At 48.5% G+C, this 18,152-nt stretch overlaps 1 protein-coding gene across 1 annotated transcript; it reads right to left on the minus strand.

The window, feature by feature from the left end:
• Window positions 1-283: 283 nt before the first annotated feature.
• On the minus strand, window positions 284-16,730 carry LOC111139333 (vestigial like family member 1). Its single transcript, XM_022491598.1, has 4 exons — window positions 16,517-16,730; window positions 6,206-6,625; window positions 4,470-4,529; window positions 284-324 (listed from the first exon to the last, which is right to left on the minus strand). The coding sequence occupies exons 1-4, from the start codon at window positions 16,716-16,718 to the stop codon at window positions 284-286; spliced, it is 723 nt and encodes a 240-aa protein (XP_022347306.1). The 5' UTR covers window positions 16,719-16,730.
• Between the last annotated feature and the right edge of the window lie 1,422 nt (window positions 16,731-18,152).

The raw sequence follows: 18,152 nt of genomic DNA on the forward strand, positions 1-18,152 counted from the left end.
GGAAGGTGGGAGAGGCAGGCGGGGGGGCCGCGACGGTTCTCATCCCTGAACCGCTCTTTTCACGGTTCCATGTGTTGGTGAGTCACTAAAGTGTGAAAACTCCCGCCACAGGATGTAGGTGCCAAAGAGAAGGTCGGATTTTAAGGGGAACAGCGATGTGCTCTTGGCTCGATGCTCTTTAGTGATGGAAAGACTAAGGACGCTGCCATCTCTAGACTCTGGATTCACAGTAGAAAATCATGAGCAGGTTTGGGAAAAGGAATTCTCTTCTTCAGACTGAGGTTCAGTAAAAGAACACATTTCTTCTCTCCGGCGACTGGCTTTCTGGAAAACAGGATAAGCACGATGAGGAAGAAGCCATCTGAATCCCGACCCCACCGCTGCCTCGTTGTGTGACCTTAGGCAGAGTTCCCTAGTCTCTCTGAGCCCCACATTTTCACCTGTTAAACGAGCCTGCTAATGTACCTTCCAAGATTCTGGGAAGGTGCACGTGAATTAAACACACGGAAAGCCCTTCAAACAGGGCCTGGCACATATATGCTCAACCAATGTTAGCTACTATTTTGTTAAAGAGGCAGGGTCTTCAGGGCGCCTGGGTGGCTCAGTCGGTTAAGCCTCCGACACTTGGTTTCAGCTCAGGTCCTGATTTTGGGGTTGGGAGAGGAAGCCCAGTGCTCATAGGGAGTCTGCTTGAGATTCTCTCTCTCCCTCTCCCACTGCCCCTTCCCCCAACATTTACACAGGCTCTCTCTTTCTCTCAAATGAATAAAATCTTTATATAGACTTAAAAAAAGAGGCACTGTCATTTTATGTAGTAGAGTAGAATTGGCATCGTAGGGAAGGCCAAGGACTTGGAGGTCAGAGAAAGTGGACTCTGGTACTCACTGACCTTGACTTTGGGCTAATTATTTAACCTCCCTAAACCTCAATTTTCCTGTCCTGTGAATAAGGATAAAAATAGTAGCTACCTTTTTTTTTTTTTTAAAGATTTTATTTATTTATTTGACAGATAGAGATCACAAGTAGGCAGAGAGGCAGGCAGAGAGAGAGGAAGGGAAGCAGGCTCCCTGCTGAGCAGAGAGCCCGATGCGGGACTCGATTCCAGGACCCTGAGATCATGACCTGAGCCGAAGGCAGCGGCTCAACCCACTGAGCCACCCAGGCGCCCAAATAGTAGCTACCTTATAGGTAGCTATCGGTTCCTCTTTTGCTTCACTTCAGTGAATCTTACCATTCTCATCTCGAATGACCTTTTACTTCCTTCTACCCCAGCCAGCCATTCCTACGGCAGAGTGACAGCCCAAACACGTGGCACCCTTGCCATTTCAATTTCAAACATCTACTCTCCACCCACCACCTCCCATGTCAGTGGCATATGTAGTCTTAGCGCTACCTGTTTCCATAACCTAATCCTCCAGTCCAACAACCTCCACTACCCTTTGGCTCAGGTCACGATCCCAGGCTCCTGGGATTGAGCCCCACGTCAGGCTCCCTGCTTGGCGGGGAAGCCTGCTTCTCCCTTTCCTGTTTCCCTGCTTGTGTTCCCCTCTCGCTGTCTCTCTCTGCCTCTCTGTCAAATAAATAAATAAATAAAATCTTTAATTAAAAAAGCGGGGCTCTAATATTTGCCTTCTATCTGTATGATAATGGGAATGATCAAACAAAGATGAAGAGATCAAATGATGATGGGGGAGGGTGAGGATAGCCTCGTGGGGAAGGTCACCGAGACCAGAGAAGGGCCACGTGGCAGCACAGACATTGGCTAGGAGGAGGGAACACGGTAACATTGAACGGGTCCAAAAGGAGACTGAGGACACAGGTGCACGTCGATTCACAGGTGTGTTTGTGGGGAGTCAGAAGAGTACTAATCAGATGACCTCTGTTTTCTCCATCAACTCTGCGGCAAGAGCATCAGCTGAGGGTGCGAATCTGGGGTTGAAAAGTGGGCAAGTATGGCAGTCGTGGGTTTCCTGAGGGCCCAGCTGAGGTCTGAGGTCAGGAGTCGCAAGTACAAACAGCTGGGCGGGTGATCTTCCCAAGGGCTGTTCGGTTGGCGTGAGGCACAGAAGGGAGCCAGCGAGGTTCATGCGGGATGGAGGCTTTGGCAGGTGAAGGCAATGGTTGTGGAGGGGGGTGTGGAGAAAAGTTGCTGAGGGAGGTTTAGGGAGGTTAAGTAACTTGCCTCGGCTAGCAGGAGGGGACTGAGCCCATATCAGAGGGGGACGAGGAGACTTGACCTTCCTTCTTTTGACCAATCTTTATCTGGCACCTCACACAGGAGATCTTTTGGAACTACTGATTCCTACTGAAAGAGTCATCCAGTTCACTCTGATAAAGGCTCGTAAAAAATATACAAAGAATCAAACGTCTAGAGGCAATGGAGCTCTGTGCCAAATCTATCAGAAGTGAGAATGCGCAATCTGTGCCTTTCCCAAGCTCTCCTGTGGTGCTCACCATCAGCCAAGATCTGGGAACTTGAAGAGCAGGGGATTTGCTGGGGCGCCCAGAAGTGGCCCCCTTCCCAGTCCCCGTGCCCTGCTGCCTCCCTCTGCCCAGAGCCACAGGGGTGGGACAGCTGACTTGGGACAGTTGGCATAGCCAAGTACCCACTCCCCATCTCCCCTCAACTGCTCTCTGCTCGGGAAGTCCATCCCCTTGACCTTCGCCCAAGGTACTGTTGTTCATGTGCCCGCTTTCCCAGCATTCCCTCCCCTTATTCTAGGACAGTGTCCCGGCCACAGATAGTCAGGGAACCCATAGGCAGTGAAACGATCTTACCAGTTGCCAATTCTCACTGCGGTACACTTGATTGAACTTGGAATTGTTTTTCAGGATTTACGTGTACTGTCATTTATGATTGAGGATGGCTTTAAGACGGAGAGCAAAGAGAGGTGTACCTCTGCCACCTGCTGCTGTGTGATCTTAGGGCAAGTCCTGTCACCTCTTTGAAACTCTGTCTCCTCATCTACAAAATGAGAATATTCATTCAATCTCTATTCCCCGAAGACCTGTTGTGTAAGGCACCAAAGATAAGCACATACACAATTCACAAGGGCACTGTGGGCACGGAGCAGGACGGCGGGTATGGGATCTGGCCCATAGGCCACACCCATACATGTTGTTGCTGCTATTTTTGGCCTAGGAACAATTTCAGGCATCAAGTTTTCAGTAATTCTAAGGCTTAACATTTAAAAATGTACAACCTATTCACAAGTACTTAGAGGAGACTTTATAATCCTGACTTTCATTAATTAGGAGGCTAGCAGAACTCATCCTCTCAGGTAGAGATTGGTGTGAAGCATGACTCAGTCACGCTAAAGCTCTTGAACCAGCCCTAAATCCAACTCTTCTCTTGGCCATGGCCAATTAATCACCGACGGTGACTTATGGTTTGTCCGTTGGTCTGTCTTACACAAGGGCTTCAAACAAAATAATCTGTACCGTGTCGAAGATGTATTTTTACTATTTCCTTCTTCAACGTTCTATTGTTTCCAGCACTCTCTCCTTCATCCCTTCAACAAATACGTATTCCCCTCTGTGCTGGGCTCTGTTGCAGATGCTGGGATGTGGGTACACACCTCTCAGTGCCTTGGCTCTTAAGAAGCTAACATTCTAGTGAGATCTACTACTGCCCTCCCCCAACCTTCACACTAGAAGGTAAAGCATTTGAGATGGCGGCCATGGCAGCCATGGTGCTGCTCTTGCTTTCCCAATGCCCGTAGCCCAGAGCAGCCTGAGGCATACAAGATACCCTCCTCCCCAATGTCACTTTTTGATGGCTTATTGTGTGCCAGTCTGACTCTGTGTGCTTGGTGGTTTACTTTTAATGGCATACTGTGGCTAATTAACATTGGAATATAGATCCTAAGCATTTACACGGGGGGCACACTATCTTAATCCTCATTTTACAAATGAGCCAACTGAGGAACGGAGAGGTTAAAGAAACATGCCCAAGTTTCTGAGACTAGTACATCATGAACCCAGATTAGAACCACATTCCCATTTGGAAGTTCCTACTAACACCACTTTCAAATTGAATATGGAGCCCAGAGTCCTGGCCTTTAGCCTCAGATGGCATTTTCCTGGGCTGCGGAGTTCTGGGGTGGCCCTCTGTGCTGGGCTGAAAACTCAACATCTGGGGTAAGCAAACTAATCTGCATGAATTTGTTCATTTCGCTGAGTCATCTGGGTTAAATCCTGCCCAGGTAAAAACTCCATAGAGCTGCTCAGATCGCAAAATGAGAAAATGGTAAAGAAAAAAAAAAAAAAGGGCAAGACATTTTACAAGGCACCAAGTACATGGGCTCTTTGAGACTAAGATGAAACAAATTGCAACTATGAAAATACTAAGTAATAGAAATTGGGGTCTTAACCAGTTGAAGAGCCTGGTTTTCACACTATGAGCTTCTCCTCAAGTTGTGTTCCCAAGCTATAGGGACAAAGTATCAAAGGCAGAACCCCACACCCACTTTCACTTGCAAAGCTGGCATTGCCGGGTCCACCATCAGGGGGAAAATAGGTTTTCTTTTCTAGAAAGGAGGAACACGATTAGAAATCTCCAGGGACTCCAAATGCCTGACCCTCAGTTTATTTCTAAAGATTATTTATTTTTTTATTCGAGAGAAAGAGAGAGCGTGAACATGAGCAGGGGGAGAGGTGGAGAGGGAGAAGCAGACTCCCTGCTGAGCAAGGAGGCCGATGCGGGACTCGATCTCAGGACCCTGGACTGACTGAGCCACCACCCAGCTGCCCCCCACCCCTCAGTTGATAGACACGGGGCATATTTCCTCTCATCAGATGGTACAAAAACAGAGAAGTTTCTGTTTTTAAGGTACCTTGGGGTCTCATTCCCATCGTCCAGGCAGCGTTCCTGACTTCCCCAACAGATCCCAGACCAACCGGCCCATGAATACAACTGACGTCAGTGTTAGTAGGAGAGCGTGAAGTTCTCGGTAGTCAGACTTGGTGATAAACATTTCAGAATGTGTCTAGAAGTTTCAGAAATAGGATCACGCCTGCTTCATAATTTTGCCATAATGTGCCTGGCGTATAGTAGATGTTCACTAAATATTTGCTGCATTGGGTTTGAACTGTATAGTCATTATGTTTGGGAGGTGAGGATTTGAGCCATCTGTGTTCTAACCAACTGTTGAAACAGGGCTCTGCTGTGTGTATGCACAGACATATATGGAAACACGGCTGGCCTAATTTTTCCTCTGAATCCAGTAGGAACAGATTTTTGAAAAAGAGTACAGGGGTGGGAATTGTCATGGGTTTCCCAAGCATGACATTTTTATGATTTACTCTTGAAGTCCATTCCGAATCAAACTCTGGAAATGACAAGAGTGGTATTTTAATGGGAAGTTTGTTTTTGACATTAGGCTGGAACACGGTGCCTGACTTAGGTAGGCTACACTGAACAGGCCCTTTGTGTACTGTATATTTAGTTTCGCGTAAAGGCAACTTCTAGCAATTTCTTTCAGGCATGGAACACTACAACTACAGATACGTGTGAAAATTTGTCCAGAGTATGGAATGCCAGAGGATGCGGACTTGGCCCCATGAAACCATCAAATATATATCATTACAAAGATTTCATAGGAAAGGCAGATTTTGTAGATTGGGTTGTTCTGTCGGTGAAAGTGTACTTCAGGCCAGTTGTCCCCCAGCCTTTCACAAAGAAGGGAGTCTTGTTTTTTTGGTAGGCATTTGGCATCTAGTAGGCAATAATTAAATATTGGTTGGGTAAGTGAGTGAATGAAGAAGTGAATGAGCCTTGAGGGGGTGGGGGTTAGTTCAGCGGGAGGGGTGGTGGCCAGGGCACAGGCGCCCGAGGGAGATCGAGCAGGAGGGGCCCAGGGCACAGGCATGAGCCACAGACAGCCAGGCACTGTGGCGTCTCCAGGCACCCATGGGACTGCCTCTACGGTGGCTTTGAATTTTAATGCTTGGAGCAGATGGTTGGTATACTGCCTAAATCCTTTTTCTAGACTAAGTCCAAGTCAACAGACTGGGGTGACTATTCGGGGCCAACTAACCCTGAATCGTTAGTCTACGGAACACTGCAGCAGAACACTCCAACCCTCCAAAGCCCCATGTCTGGAGAGGGAGCAATTAGCCTTGGCACCCCACCTCGTGGCCAACTCGCTCTTGACGACAGCCAATCGGAGGCGGTCCTCCAAGTATCTGGAAGCAATTTCCTTACCGTGGGCTGAGCTGGGAGGCAAGTCGCAGAGCGCTCCGGGGCCTCCCGCTACCTGGGCAGAGCTGTAGTCCTCCCACACGGTGGATTCCTGAGGATGGGCGAGGTGTCGGTCTTGCTGGAGTAGACTTAGAAAGGGCTCATATTTTCCATCGGACTGGGGTTCTAGAACCATGTGCCCACTGGAGTAGGCATGAGAGTAGCCAGGCTCTGAGGAGCTAGGGCTACCCAGGAAGGGGTACTGCCACAGCTCGTCAGACGGATCGGAGGGGATCCCCGCCAGGGGCACTGGGTACTGATCCGGCACCGGGACACTGGCCCCATTCAAGCTGCAGTTGGCGGCACCATAAGCAAAAGATGCTTCTGGCTCTGGCTTTGTCCACTGGGAAGAGAAACGCCACTGATTTGGAGGCATGTCACTATCTGGGAAGGAAAGATTGATAAGACGTTAGGGGCTTATTGTTTTCAAAATGGAAATAGCAGCATTTTTTCTGGTTACTACAGACTCTTTTTTAATGTGTAGAAAAAGTAAAAAAAAAAAGAGAGAGAGAGAGAGAGAGAGAGAGAGAGAAAGACCCCTCCAAAACAAAAGAGAAAACAAACCCCACTCTTGACTGCAATACCCAGAGACCACCATTGTCTCCCTTTAGGCATACTTCTCTCTAGGATTTGCTTCTATTTAGGTCCACATGGTTTTCACATCACATAGGATTTTTAAGGCTGCTTTGGCGTCATTAAAATATCACAGATATCCGCCCATGGCAACGAGTAGAGCCAGCAGCAGCACAGTGTTTAGTTAAATTAACAACACTGTGATGAACATCTTTGCACCCATGTCCAACAAGCCCCTCAAGGAAACTTCTAGAAGTAAAATTGCTTGATTAAAAAGGTGATTTGGAAAGGGAGGGAGGGAGGAAGGAAGGAAGGAAAGAAGGAAAAGAAAAAGAAAGGTGATTTGTGTTTGGTTGTTGCTGGTTGGTTTGATTTTATAGCTCGTGGTTTGAATACACCAACTAGAACTTTATAAAGGGTTTAACGCTTGCCCGTGTATAACTCATTCATACAAGTCTAGGGGTCGAAACCCCATTTTCTAGAGGGACCAGGGGCACTGGCCAAATTAGCAAAGCAGATTAGTCAGGGTAAGGAAGTGAGTGCTTGGACCTCTTCCTGCAAAAGCAAAATGCTCGAGGTCAAAGTAGTGACTCAGTTTCTTCTCGCAAGGTTCTTGCGCACTAGCAAGGGGGCATGGAGTCTCTTCTGATCTCAGAGATACTATTCTCATTGTGCCTAGGGTAGCAGCTGAAACCGAGTCTTCAACAAGTCTAGGGCAGCTTGTGACATGGATGGATGTTTTCCCCATTCGCAACACCCACTCAGGCAAGAGGGGAGGAGGGAGGGAGCGCTGGCAGATGGTGCTTAAAGCCTAGAGCCTCTCATCTATGGAAGATAATGAAGGGGGGCGTGGGCGTGGAGACAAAGGAAGACTGGAGGGCTGGAGAACTGTCTGGTTCCCTTCCCCCCTACCCTCCACCCCACGTGTGCCTCTCCCAGCTCTCCCAATGTTCCACTTCCCTTGATTTTGTACAAGATAAACACATCTTGAGTGATCTGCACAGTGACACTGAAGCACGTCCCCCTCCCACACACCTGCCCTCCTATCATAGCTTTTCGTGTAATCCAGATGAGAGTAAAAGAAGTCCTAACCTACGTGACATGCACATTCTACCCAGCATTTCACATCCCTCGCAATGAGTAAGGAGCGATGGTTGGCCTCTCTTGATGAAACCAAGGGCAAGAAAACATCTTAAGATTTGTTCTTTGGTGATGAATGCTACTTTTGAAAATTGGTATCTGCAGAGCGGTAGCCATGCAGGCCACTGTGTAGCACAAAATGAGTGGTTAAGCTGCCTTAGTATAATCACTAGGCATGCTTCACGTTGAGTAAGAGTACTCTGCATGTTCTGAGCACAAGTTAGAAACAATGTGTAGCCCCACAAGCGGGCAGTTGCCATCCAAACTGGCCTTACAGATCTCTGATATACGACCTAGAGACCAAATGCTTGAAATGGACAGTGGCTTTTGAATATTTAACTGCTTCCTTTCCAGAATTTTCTTTTTTCTTTTCTTTTTTTAAGCCTTCCAGAATTTTCCAATCAAAACGTTCAGGGAGTGGGTGGTGTGCCACTGTCCAAGGTCCATCTGGTCACTGAGTGCACCAGAGCACAGCTGGGATGGCAACATGAAGGAGGCAGTGTCCCACATCCCAAATTCACAGCAACCCCATGGTGGGCCTTGGATGACTTGAGGAAAGTCATCTTTCCAGAGGAGACTTGGATGTTGGTGCCTCATGGAGTGGAGACCCTGAATTTTGGGGGGGGTCTCTTCCCGGCAGCTGTGCTCCCCTACCCTGTGAACCGTGAAGGCATTCTAAGCCACAGCCCTGACTGGCTCAAGATGGCTGCAGCCGCTGTTAGAAGTGACCTTGGAGACACTTTCTTACCCGAGGTCCCCCACTCTTAGTTACCTCCAGAGAGGAGAGGGAGGGAGCCCCAGGGAAGACTGCTGCTTTATCAAACCCCAAACTACATGAATGAATGGAGACCAGTCCAGGAACATTTTAGTTCTGGGACACTCAGGACAGCCTGGATTTTCCTTTCAAGTGGAATAAAAAAGGCTTCCATCCCAAACGCTCCCAGCTCTGAGCATCTAGACCATGCCTCCCAGTCCCATCCTAGCCTCAAGAGAGTGCTGGGGAGGGGCACCTGGGTGGCTCAGTGGGTTAAAGCCTCTGCTTTCGGCTCAGGTCACGATCTCAGGGTCTTGGGACAGGGAGCCTGCTTCCCCCTCTCTCTCTGCTGGCCTCTCTGTCTACTTGTGATCTCTCTCGCTGTCAAATAAATAAATAAAATCTTAAAAAAAAAGAGAGAGTGCTGGGGAAGGGGAGAGTCCAGGGCACAAGAGCCCACAGCCACAGCAGCCCTTGAAGGCTGATGTGGAGGGTAGATGGCATGGAAGAGAATTTTCAGAAGCCACTGCTCAGTGCGTGTCCATTTCTAGGAAATGATACACCAGAGGCGGGTAGGAGCGATTGCAAATCCACAAGAGTTTTGTTTACTGAGCACTTATCCCGGGCCGGGCGCTTGGCTTAGTGCTCTGCCCACCTGAGCTCCCGTGATCCTCACAGCGACCCAGCCGACAAAATAAAGACTTGGAGTGGCTAAGGTGACTTGCCCAAGGCCACGCAACGCAGCCAGCAAACGCTCCGGCTGCCTGATTCCAAAACTTGTACCCTTAGCAGCTCTGTCTCCCAGGTATTGCAAAGAAGGCAGTGCGCGCGCTGCGTGCTCTCACACACTCCTGCGTCTGGGCTGTTTCTGGGGGCAGCTGGTATGCACCCTTTGATCCAATAATTCCCCTTATAACGATTTAGGGATATAATCAAGGATGTGTGCAAAAATGTAGCTATGAGGATATTCAAAAGGATATTTATAATATAGTGACAAATTGGTAACAATCTGATGTCCAAAAATTATAATAGATTTGGTACATCTATAAAAAGGATACGCTGGAGCCATTAAAATGATGTTGTAGGGGTGCCTGGGGGGGACTCAGTCAGTCAAGCAGCTGCCTTCGGCTCAGATCATGATCTCTGTGTCCTGGGATATTTACATGTATATATACAAGTGTGTGTATGTATATATACACACACACACACACACGAGTTATGTACAAAATGATGTCATGGTATAAAACTCAGCATGTATGCATAAGCACCCGTGCTTCTGTCCTGAATGCTTGTCTTTGTTTTCTAATTTTCAAAAAATAACAGTACCTTTGTGATTAAAACATTTTTTTTAATAAAAACTGAGGAAGCCCCTTGACTCATTAGATCAGAGTCACGGTTGTAAAAGACCAATCCGTAACGGCCGGCTTTCCTTCCACCCATCCTTCCTTCTCGTCCTCCTCCCCTTCCTCTGTCTCTGCCTTTAATACAAATCCTGCTTTATGAGGAAGGGAAAACCAAGCACCCTGCGAACACTCACTTCTTGCACCGTGATAGTCCAACCTTCGGCTTGTCTGATCTGTACGCACTGACTCTCCCTTCTCTGCCTTCTTGGCTAGTGGCACCGGCCTCTTATTCATTCACCCCAGAAACAAAGAGGATATTGTTTGTATTCGCTGAGGTTGAAACAACACCAGGGACAGAAGGACAGCTTACAGGACACAGTCCTGTTCCGGGGTGCTAGGGCGCCCTGCTGGGTCCCACTCCCTCCTTTATATCGTCTTCCCGGGGTACCCAGTCGTTTGCTGATTATCCAGAGCCTTTTCCTGGGTGGAAATGAAGATGAAACACAGAACGCGGGCAGTTTTTTAGAGTGGCTGAGAGCTCAGGATCGGAGTCGAACTGGCTAGCCTCAGTTTTCTTCCCAAGATAATGGGCACAATGCAAGTTAAGCAACAGCTGGTGTGAGGATTCAATGAGCTCATCCATGTGGGAGCCCCCAGCAAAGCGTCCCACACACAAGACGTGCTCCATAATTGTTACCCTTAGCAAAAGTCCTTCTAGGTGCTCAGGAACACACTCACCCACCTTCTCACAGCAGCCCTTTCCTGGGGCCGGAAGACCCTGTCCTCCGCCTTCTGAAGCTTCTCTGGTTACCTACTCTGAAATCCTCCACGTCCTTTTCAAAGGCAGATAATTCAAAAATGCCTTCAGCCTGTGTTTTCTAAAGTCCAGCCAGTGTGAAATATACATAAGTAAATAAAAAAATAATTTGGATTTGGGGAAAACAGCCAGGAAATTCGATGGCATTTCCTAGCCACATGGGCCTCTGTATTTGGGCTTTGCATATTTGGCTTGACAGAGCGCCCTTAGAAAGTGGCCGAGTCATAACGGGAGCCTGTGAATGGGGGCCTGTTCTGTTGGGCACACGGTTCAGCCAGGGCTTGGCGGCCTGGGGCTGGCCTGCAGGGACAGAGAGGCTGCTAACGGTCAGTAATGAAAGGCCACTTCATGGATTTCCCACCATTTCCGAAGCTGTGGGGCTCTCACATAACCCATCTTGTGGGAACCGCTGGGGGACAGGCCTTCTTTCACGGGGCCTCCGGTGAGGCAACAGAACTTATGAGAGATTGACTCTTAACCATGCTGAGAGGCCTTGAGGAAGACAGGACTTCCTCTACTCAGTCAGCTGGACCAAACTTCGCCCCACCTGCCCCGCACTCTGTGAGCAAGACATCTTCACAGTCAAGGGACTGGGGAGATTTTCACAGGGTAAATGCCACCCGCAGAGTAAGTGGAGAAGACGGCTGCCTGTCTGTTTGGCCTGGGAAAGTTGGCTTGGGCAAGAAGCAGGGCCACGTCCAAATTCCCTTCATGCACGGGAATGTCACAGAAGAGAATGAAGTCAGAAGGCATAGGAAACCATATGGCCACCACATGGCAGAAGCCCCTAGAAAATGCGTAGGCTTCCAGGAGGGGCCTGTTGCTCTGTGATCTTAGTGCTTTGAATGCAGGTCCCCCTATTGCTCTAGCCACTCAAAAACACGTCAAGATTTCCTACGACCACACAAACAGAACAAACACCTACATGGCACTATGTGCCAGTGGACACGCACGATCTCACACACTCCTCCTATAGTTAAATAATACTCAGCTATAGAGAGGAGGAAGCGGAGGTACGGACAGAGGAAGGGGTGTGCCCTGAGATCACGTTATTAATAAATGGTGGAGCTGGTTCTAAAGCCACATGCCCCACTCTCCTCGGTGACTCCATCTACGGCAGACATCTGAATCACGATTTCATTCATTCAGACGATATTTACCAGGCACCTTCCATGTGACTTGGGAAGTAGCAACGAACACAGAGGCCCTGCTACCAGGTGATTCAGAGTTTAGAGGATGGGAGGAGACAAGGAAGAAAACACGTAAATGTATAATATACTAAAATAAAATAAAATAAAATAAAATAAAAATAGTGTAAGAAGACAGAGGGTGATGAGGGGGAGGGTATTTCTATTTTTTAAACAGATTGTGCAGAGAAGGCTTGGCTGGAGAGGAGACATTCCGATGGAGAGCTGAATGGAGAAAAGGGGAAAGTCATGCAGTTATCTAGGGAAAGAGCATTTCAGGGAAAGGGATGGGGAGCTCCAAAGATCCTGAGGCAGAACTGTACTTGGCGTGTTCTACAAATAGTAGGAGGCTAGATTGGATGAGATGAGGTGGGGATGGCTGGATATGAAATCAAAATGAAAACAAGGCCCCATGCAAGACTTTGGATTTGATTCCAGGTGAGACAGGAAGCTAGTGGAAGGTTCTGAACAGAAGAGATATAGGATGAGACTTTCCTTTTAGGGATACCATTCTGACTATCTTGAGAACAGACAGAAGGGGAGCAAGGATGCAAGCTAAGATTGGGGCGCCTGGGTGGCTCAGTGGGTTAAAGCCTCTGCCTTCAGCTCAGGTCATGATCTCAGGGTCCTGGGATCGAGCCCCGCATTGAGCTCTCTGCTCAGCAGGTAGGGTGCTTCCTCCTATCTCTCTCTCTCTGCCTGCCTCTCTGCCTACTTGTGGTCTCTGTCTGTCAAATAAATAAAATCTTAAAAAAAAATCCAGGGGTGAGATGACAGCTTCCTGGACCAACATGATAGCAGCAGAGGGGGGCAGACATGGTCAAAACATGGGTATATTTTGGGGCGCCTGGGTGGGCTCAGTGGGTTAAAGCCTCTGCCTTTGGCTCAGGTCATGATCCCAGGGTCCTGGGATGGAGCCCCGCATCAGGCTCTCTGCTCAGCAGGGAGCCTGCTTCGCCCCCTCTCTCTCTGCCTGCCTCTCTGTCTACTTGTGATCTCTCTGTCAAATAAATAAATAAAATCTTAAAAAAAAACTTTAAAAAACTTAAAAAAAAAGAACATGGGTATATTTTGAAGGTAAAACTGACAGAATTTTTCAAAGAACTGGGCATGGGGTAGGGGGCAAAGAGAGAAGTTAAACATGACTCCCAGTGGGGCGCCTGGGTGGCTCAGTGGGTTAAAGCCTCTGCCTTCGGCTCGGGTCATGATCCCAGGGTCTTGGGATCGAGCCCCACATCCGGCTCTCTGCTCAGCAGGGAGCCTGCTTCCCCCTCTCTCTCTGCCTGCCTCTCTGCCTGCCTGTGATCTCTGTCTGTCAAATAAATAAATAAAATCTTTAAAAAAAACAAAACATAACTCCAGTTAACCGGAAGGATGCAGCTGCCATGTATTGAGATGGGGAGACAGTGGACAGAACATGTCAAGGAGTGTAAGAGCTCAATCTGAGCCTCGCTGTTGGTGATTCCTAGTAGACATGTGAAGGGATCAAATACGCAGCTGGATAGACAGAACTGAAATGCAGTCTGGGCTGAAGGTAATGCATTTGGAATTGATACAGATGGTACTTAAGATCAAGAGAGAGGGGCTCCTGGGTGGCTCAGTGGGTTAAGCCTCTGCCTTCGGCTCAGGTCATGATCTCAGGGTCCTGGGATCGAGCCCCACATCAGGCTCTCTGCTCAGCAGGGAGCCTGCTTCCCCCCCTTTCTCTGCCTGTCTCTGCCTACTTGTGATCAATCTCTCTCTCTCTCTGTGTCAAATAAATAAATAAAATCTTAAAAAAAAAAAAGACCAAGAGAGAGAAGAGATCCCTTAGGGAGTGAATGTGGATAGAGAAATTGTCTGTGACCTGAACACTGGGGACTCCAAACATTTAGAAGCTGAAGAGAAGAGGATGTCTAGCAAAGAAGATTGAGGAGTCGTAACCTGGGAGGAAGGAGGAAAACCAAGAGAACGTGATGTTATGAGATCCAAGTGAAGGAGGCATTTCTTTTTTTTTCTTTTAAGATTTTATTTATTTATTTGAGAGAGAAAGCGAGAGAGAGCACGAGAGAGTAGAAGGTCAGAGGGAGAAGCAGACTCCCTGCAGAGCTGGGAGCCAGATACAGGACTCGATTCCAGGACTCTGGGATCATGACCAGAGCTGAAGGCAGCCGCTTAACCAACTGAGCCACCCAGGCACCCAAGGGAGGCATTTCTAAGAGGGAGGAGCCACTCACTGCAGCCAATGTTGCCGACGGATCAAAAAACAAGATGGAGACAGGGAAAGACCATTGATTTGGCAGCTGGAGGTCACTGGCTAACCTCAATGAGAGTGGTTAAAGAGTCATAAGGATGAAAGCCTGAGTGGAGTGAGTTCCAAAGACCAAGAGAGGAAGAGGACAGAGTGCGCGTGGGTGCCATTTTTGAGTCTCACTACCAAATGGGGCAATAGGCCAAGAGTTGGTTTTATTTCAGGCTGGGGTTTATCAGGCAAGTGGGACACAGGATGTGAGGGACTATAGGTAGACGGCACTTACAAGGGAGTGATTATAATGAATCCAAGCCAGTGTGTTCAGAACTCAGTCAAAGCCACATAACCAAAGTCCATGCCTGTGAAGAGCTTGGGATTCTGATTCTTCCAAGGAGCGGATTAGATCCTCTGAAACCCACTTATCCCGTTTATCAGCTGATACTACACGTTAATTCCCCAAATGATTCAGTCAGTCATTGCTGCTCCTGCTCTGAAGTACTCACTACCCTCTTAGACATCTCCTCCCCACCCTCCAGCCACCCACGTTGTGCCCGTTGCAAGTGCAAACTCTACATCATTTCCTTTAGTGGCCGCTGTTACCACGTCCCTTTCCACATGTTTGCTCAACTCACAAGAGTCTCAGAAAATCATGTCACCTGATGGGAAAAATAATTTCTAGGACAAAAGTAAATTCTGCAAAGGCGAATACATCGGATATACACACCAACTCCCCATTCAGGCCCAAAGAGCGAAGCTGGAGTGATGGCTCCTGAAAAGAGGTAAGATCGTCCTCCACAGGCAGATGCCGCCCACTTGGCATCTTTGCATAAAGCGAACAACCATTTGGAGGCATGTACATACTCCAGTGGCAGCCGGGCATTCAACACGGGTACTGGGCAACCACAACTGAGAGTTCTTGAAATCAACCAGACCCCGGTCTATTGCACATTTCAATATGACGGACTCCCATCCATCTCGCAGGGTGACTTCTCCATGAGGCACAGCAGGTTCAGTACCTAGGGCCCACGGATACTTTTAGGAGCCCATGAAATGTTTTAACATCTTTTAAACTTAGAAGAAAAATGAATATAACAAAACAATGAATCATTAAAAGAATCCAGCCTGAATTAAAGTTGTTTTTATACCACTGCAGTCACAATGTGTCTTTTTTCATAATTGTACTGAGGAAGAGGCCCAGAAGGATCTAGGGTCCATGAAAGTCCTACTACAGCCCTGCCAGCTTAATTTTATAGTTTTCCCCAACCCTGGGTATTGTGATGAGCACTCCTGGACTCATCTTTCTTGAAATAATTGTTTGGAGATGGAAGAATGCTTATTTATTCATTTATTTTAGAGAGCAGGGCAGAGGGAGAGCGAGAGAGTCTTAAGCCGACTCCCCGCAGGGCACAGAGCCTGACTTGGGGCTTGTTCTCACGACCCTGAGATCATAATCTGAGCCAAAACAAGGAGTAGGACACTTAACCAACTGAACAACCTAGGCGCCCCGAGAATGCTTATTTTTTATTTTTAAATTACCAAAGAGTGTGTGCAGTTGACGTCCTAATGCTGTTAAGGGTGGGGAGAGAAATGCTCCCCGAGACTCTTTATGGACCCCTCCGGAGCCCTGCCCTCGCTCGCCAGGTCATCTGCTATTAGTTGAAGGGAGGCTGGGTGCACCTACAGGGGACATGTGGTCAGGCCAGTAGTAGTAATCATAATAATACATAACAAAGGCTGGGACACCTGGGTGGCTCATTCAGGTAAGCGTCTTCAACTCAGGTCATGATCGCGGGGTCCTGGGATCGAGCCCCCCATCGGGCTCGTGCAGGCGGGGAGCCTGCTTTGCCCTCTGCCTGCCACTCCCCCTGCTCGTGCTTGCATACTCTCTCTCTCTATCTCTGACAAATAAATACATAAATAAAGATCTTTTAAATAAATAAATAAATGACGAAGGCTGATAATAGCGAACAGTCATGGCTCTCTTATTATGTACTAAGCAGTGAACCCAGCATTGAACGCAATTAAGGAAATCACGAAACAGGTGACCCAGTTGGATTATGGTGTTGATTTTCACACTAAACTTCCAAGAAATGGGTGCAGTTTCTCACTCACGGTGTGACTTGCCTTCCCAAATACACACACGTCTCAGCGCATCAAAGGCAGGAGAGAACTGGTCTTTCCGTGGTAGCCTTGACCGAGAATTCCAGCCTCCTCCCTCCCAACATGCTCACCATTCCTCAGCATCACGTCTGGGCTCTGGGTCGAGGGGCTCAAGCCCTCGGGGCTCCTGACATTGCGCAGAGCTCTGGAGAAGTGTTCGTCCACCACACTGCCGATGTCCCCTTGGAAATAGGTGAAGAGGACACACCGGGGATTCCACTCTGTCTTTATAGGTCTCTGCAGCTGGATACCAGTCTTCTCCATTTCTTCCATGGTGAGCAACACAGGTAGGTGGGGGACAGCTGCGGATCAAACACAAAACATCACTGGCACATTTTTTTCCAAGGGGCTTGGCTGTGGTTGGGATGAGAGGCACTTTGGGGGCGCTGCCGTGCCATGCGGTGCTGGCCTGGGGACCAGGTGCGGAGCCTTGTCTGACTGGCATTCCGGGAACAAGACAGAGCTCTACAAAGCGCCGAAGGGACCCTCAAGAACCACACGGGAGAATTACGTGGCCGCTCAGGTAGAAGAACAGTGGGAAGTTTAAAAAAAAAAAAAAAAGGCCATTGAGGACAAAAGAGCAACTTGCCTTTTGGGGAAATGCCTTCCACCTCCAAAACCAAATGGGCCAAGATTGACCCAGAACTGCATGTAGATGCCCCTGGACAAAGGCCTGCAACCCACCACCCCCCGCGCCCCCCCGCCCCCCACTCTGAGAACTTGACTAAGCAATCCAGTGGGTACTTCACTTTTCATAATAAACACTGCTCTCCATGCCATCCTGACCTTTTGCGGGCGAGAGAATAAAACCCATCAAATTCCTACACTCATTTGTTGGCTGTGTCCGACGGTGTCCCCCTCCCACCACCCCGCCCCACGCTAAAAACGGGCAATGGCCAACGACACCAGTCCTCAGGCCTCCAGACAGATGCTGAACCAAATTCAGATCTCAAAAACATTCTCTGTGCTAATATATAGGGCGATATTGGTGAAAAGTTCCTGAAAGATTGTCAGATCGTCATACCGCTGACTGCCATAGCCTCCGCATCTAGAACAGTGCCTGAGACAGAGTGGATGCAAGACAGCTGTTTGCCCAGTTGCCTTAAACTTGGCTTCCAACACAGAACCCTAACCGCAGGCTCCTTTACAGCAGGGTCTGTCCTTTTGCACCAAAGTCAGGGCCGGGCACAGAGTGGGCACTCAAGAGAAGTAGCCTGTCCAGAGTTTTCTTTACCTTTGGCCATCCGACCAGACATGGTAGTGTGCTCTGGCTTAAGGCACCCTAATTCATTCTTGGGAATCTAATGCAACTGTTTAGAGGTTCATAGTCTCTGTTCCTCTCTAGGTCTTGAGGGTGGGGGCCATTTCTTATTCATTTCTCTACCCCTAGCACCTAGCATAAGGCAGTCAGTAAACAACGGCTGAATGCCTGAGTTCCGTGTCACGCAGAGAAAGCACAATGCAAGGTTTTCCCCAGCTGTGTGATTCTGGGGGAAACACGTGGCCTCTCTGGGATTCTGATTCCTCTTGGGTAAAATTAGGAGGTTGGAAAGAGATGAATTCTGCAGCTCATTCTTTCATGGTCCTGCTAGAAATGTCGGGAAGGAATCTGGCAGCGAACAGAGGACCCTTCGGAAAAGGTCTCCTTTCAGACTCATTCTGGCCCCAGCCATAGCGGGGTTCTGCTGCTGTCCGGAGAAGCTTCTG

The sequence above is a fragment of the Enhydra lutris genome, unplaced genomic scaffold, assembly GCF_002288905.1.
Source record: "Enhydra lutris kenyoni isolate GAN:26980312 unplaced genomic scaffold, ASM228890v2 scaffoldscaffold101, whole genome shotgun sequence".
Lineage (NCBI taxonomy): Eukaryota > Metazoa > Chordata > Mammalia > Carnivora > Mustelidae > Enhydra > Enhydra lutris.

Excerpts from the sequence above, each read along its gene's own strand:
- LOC111139333 (XM_022491598.1), bottom strand. The coding sequence starts at position 16,718 with ATGGAAGAAATGGAGAAGACTGGTATCCAGCTGCAGAGACCTATAAAG. Across the intron at positions 4,530-6,205 it reads GCCTCCCAGCTCAGCCCACG|AAAAGAAAACCTATTTTCCC; the intron begins GTAAGGAAATTG and ends CCTCCTTTCTAG. Across the intron at positions 325-4,469 it reads TGCCAGCTTTGCAAGTGAAA|AAAGCCAGTCGCCGGAGAGA; the intron begins GTGGGTGTGGGG and ends CCTGTTTTCCAG.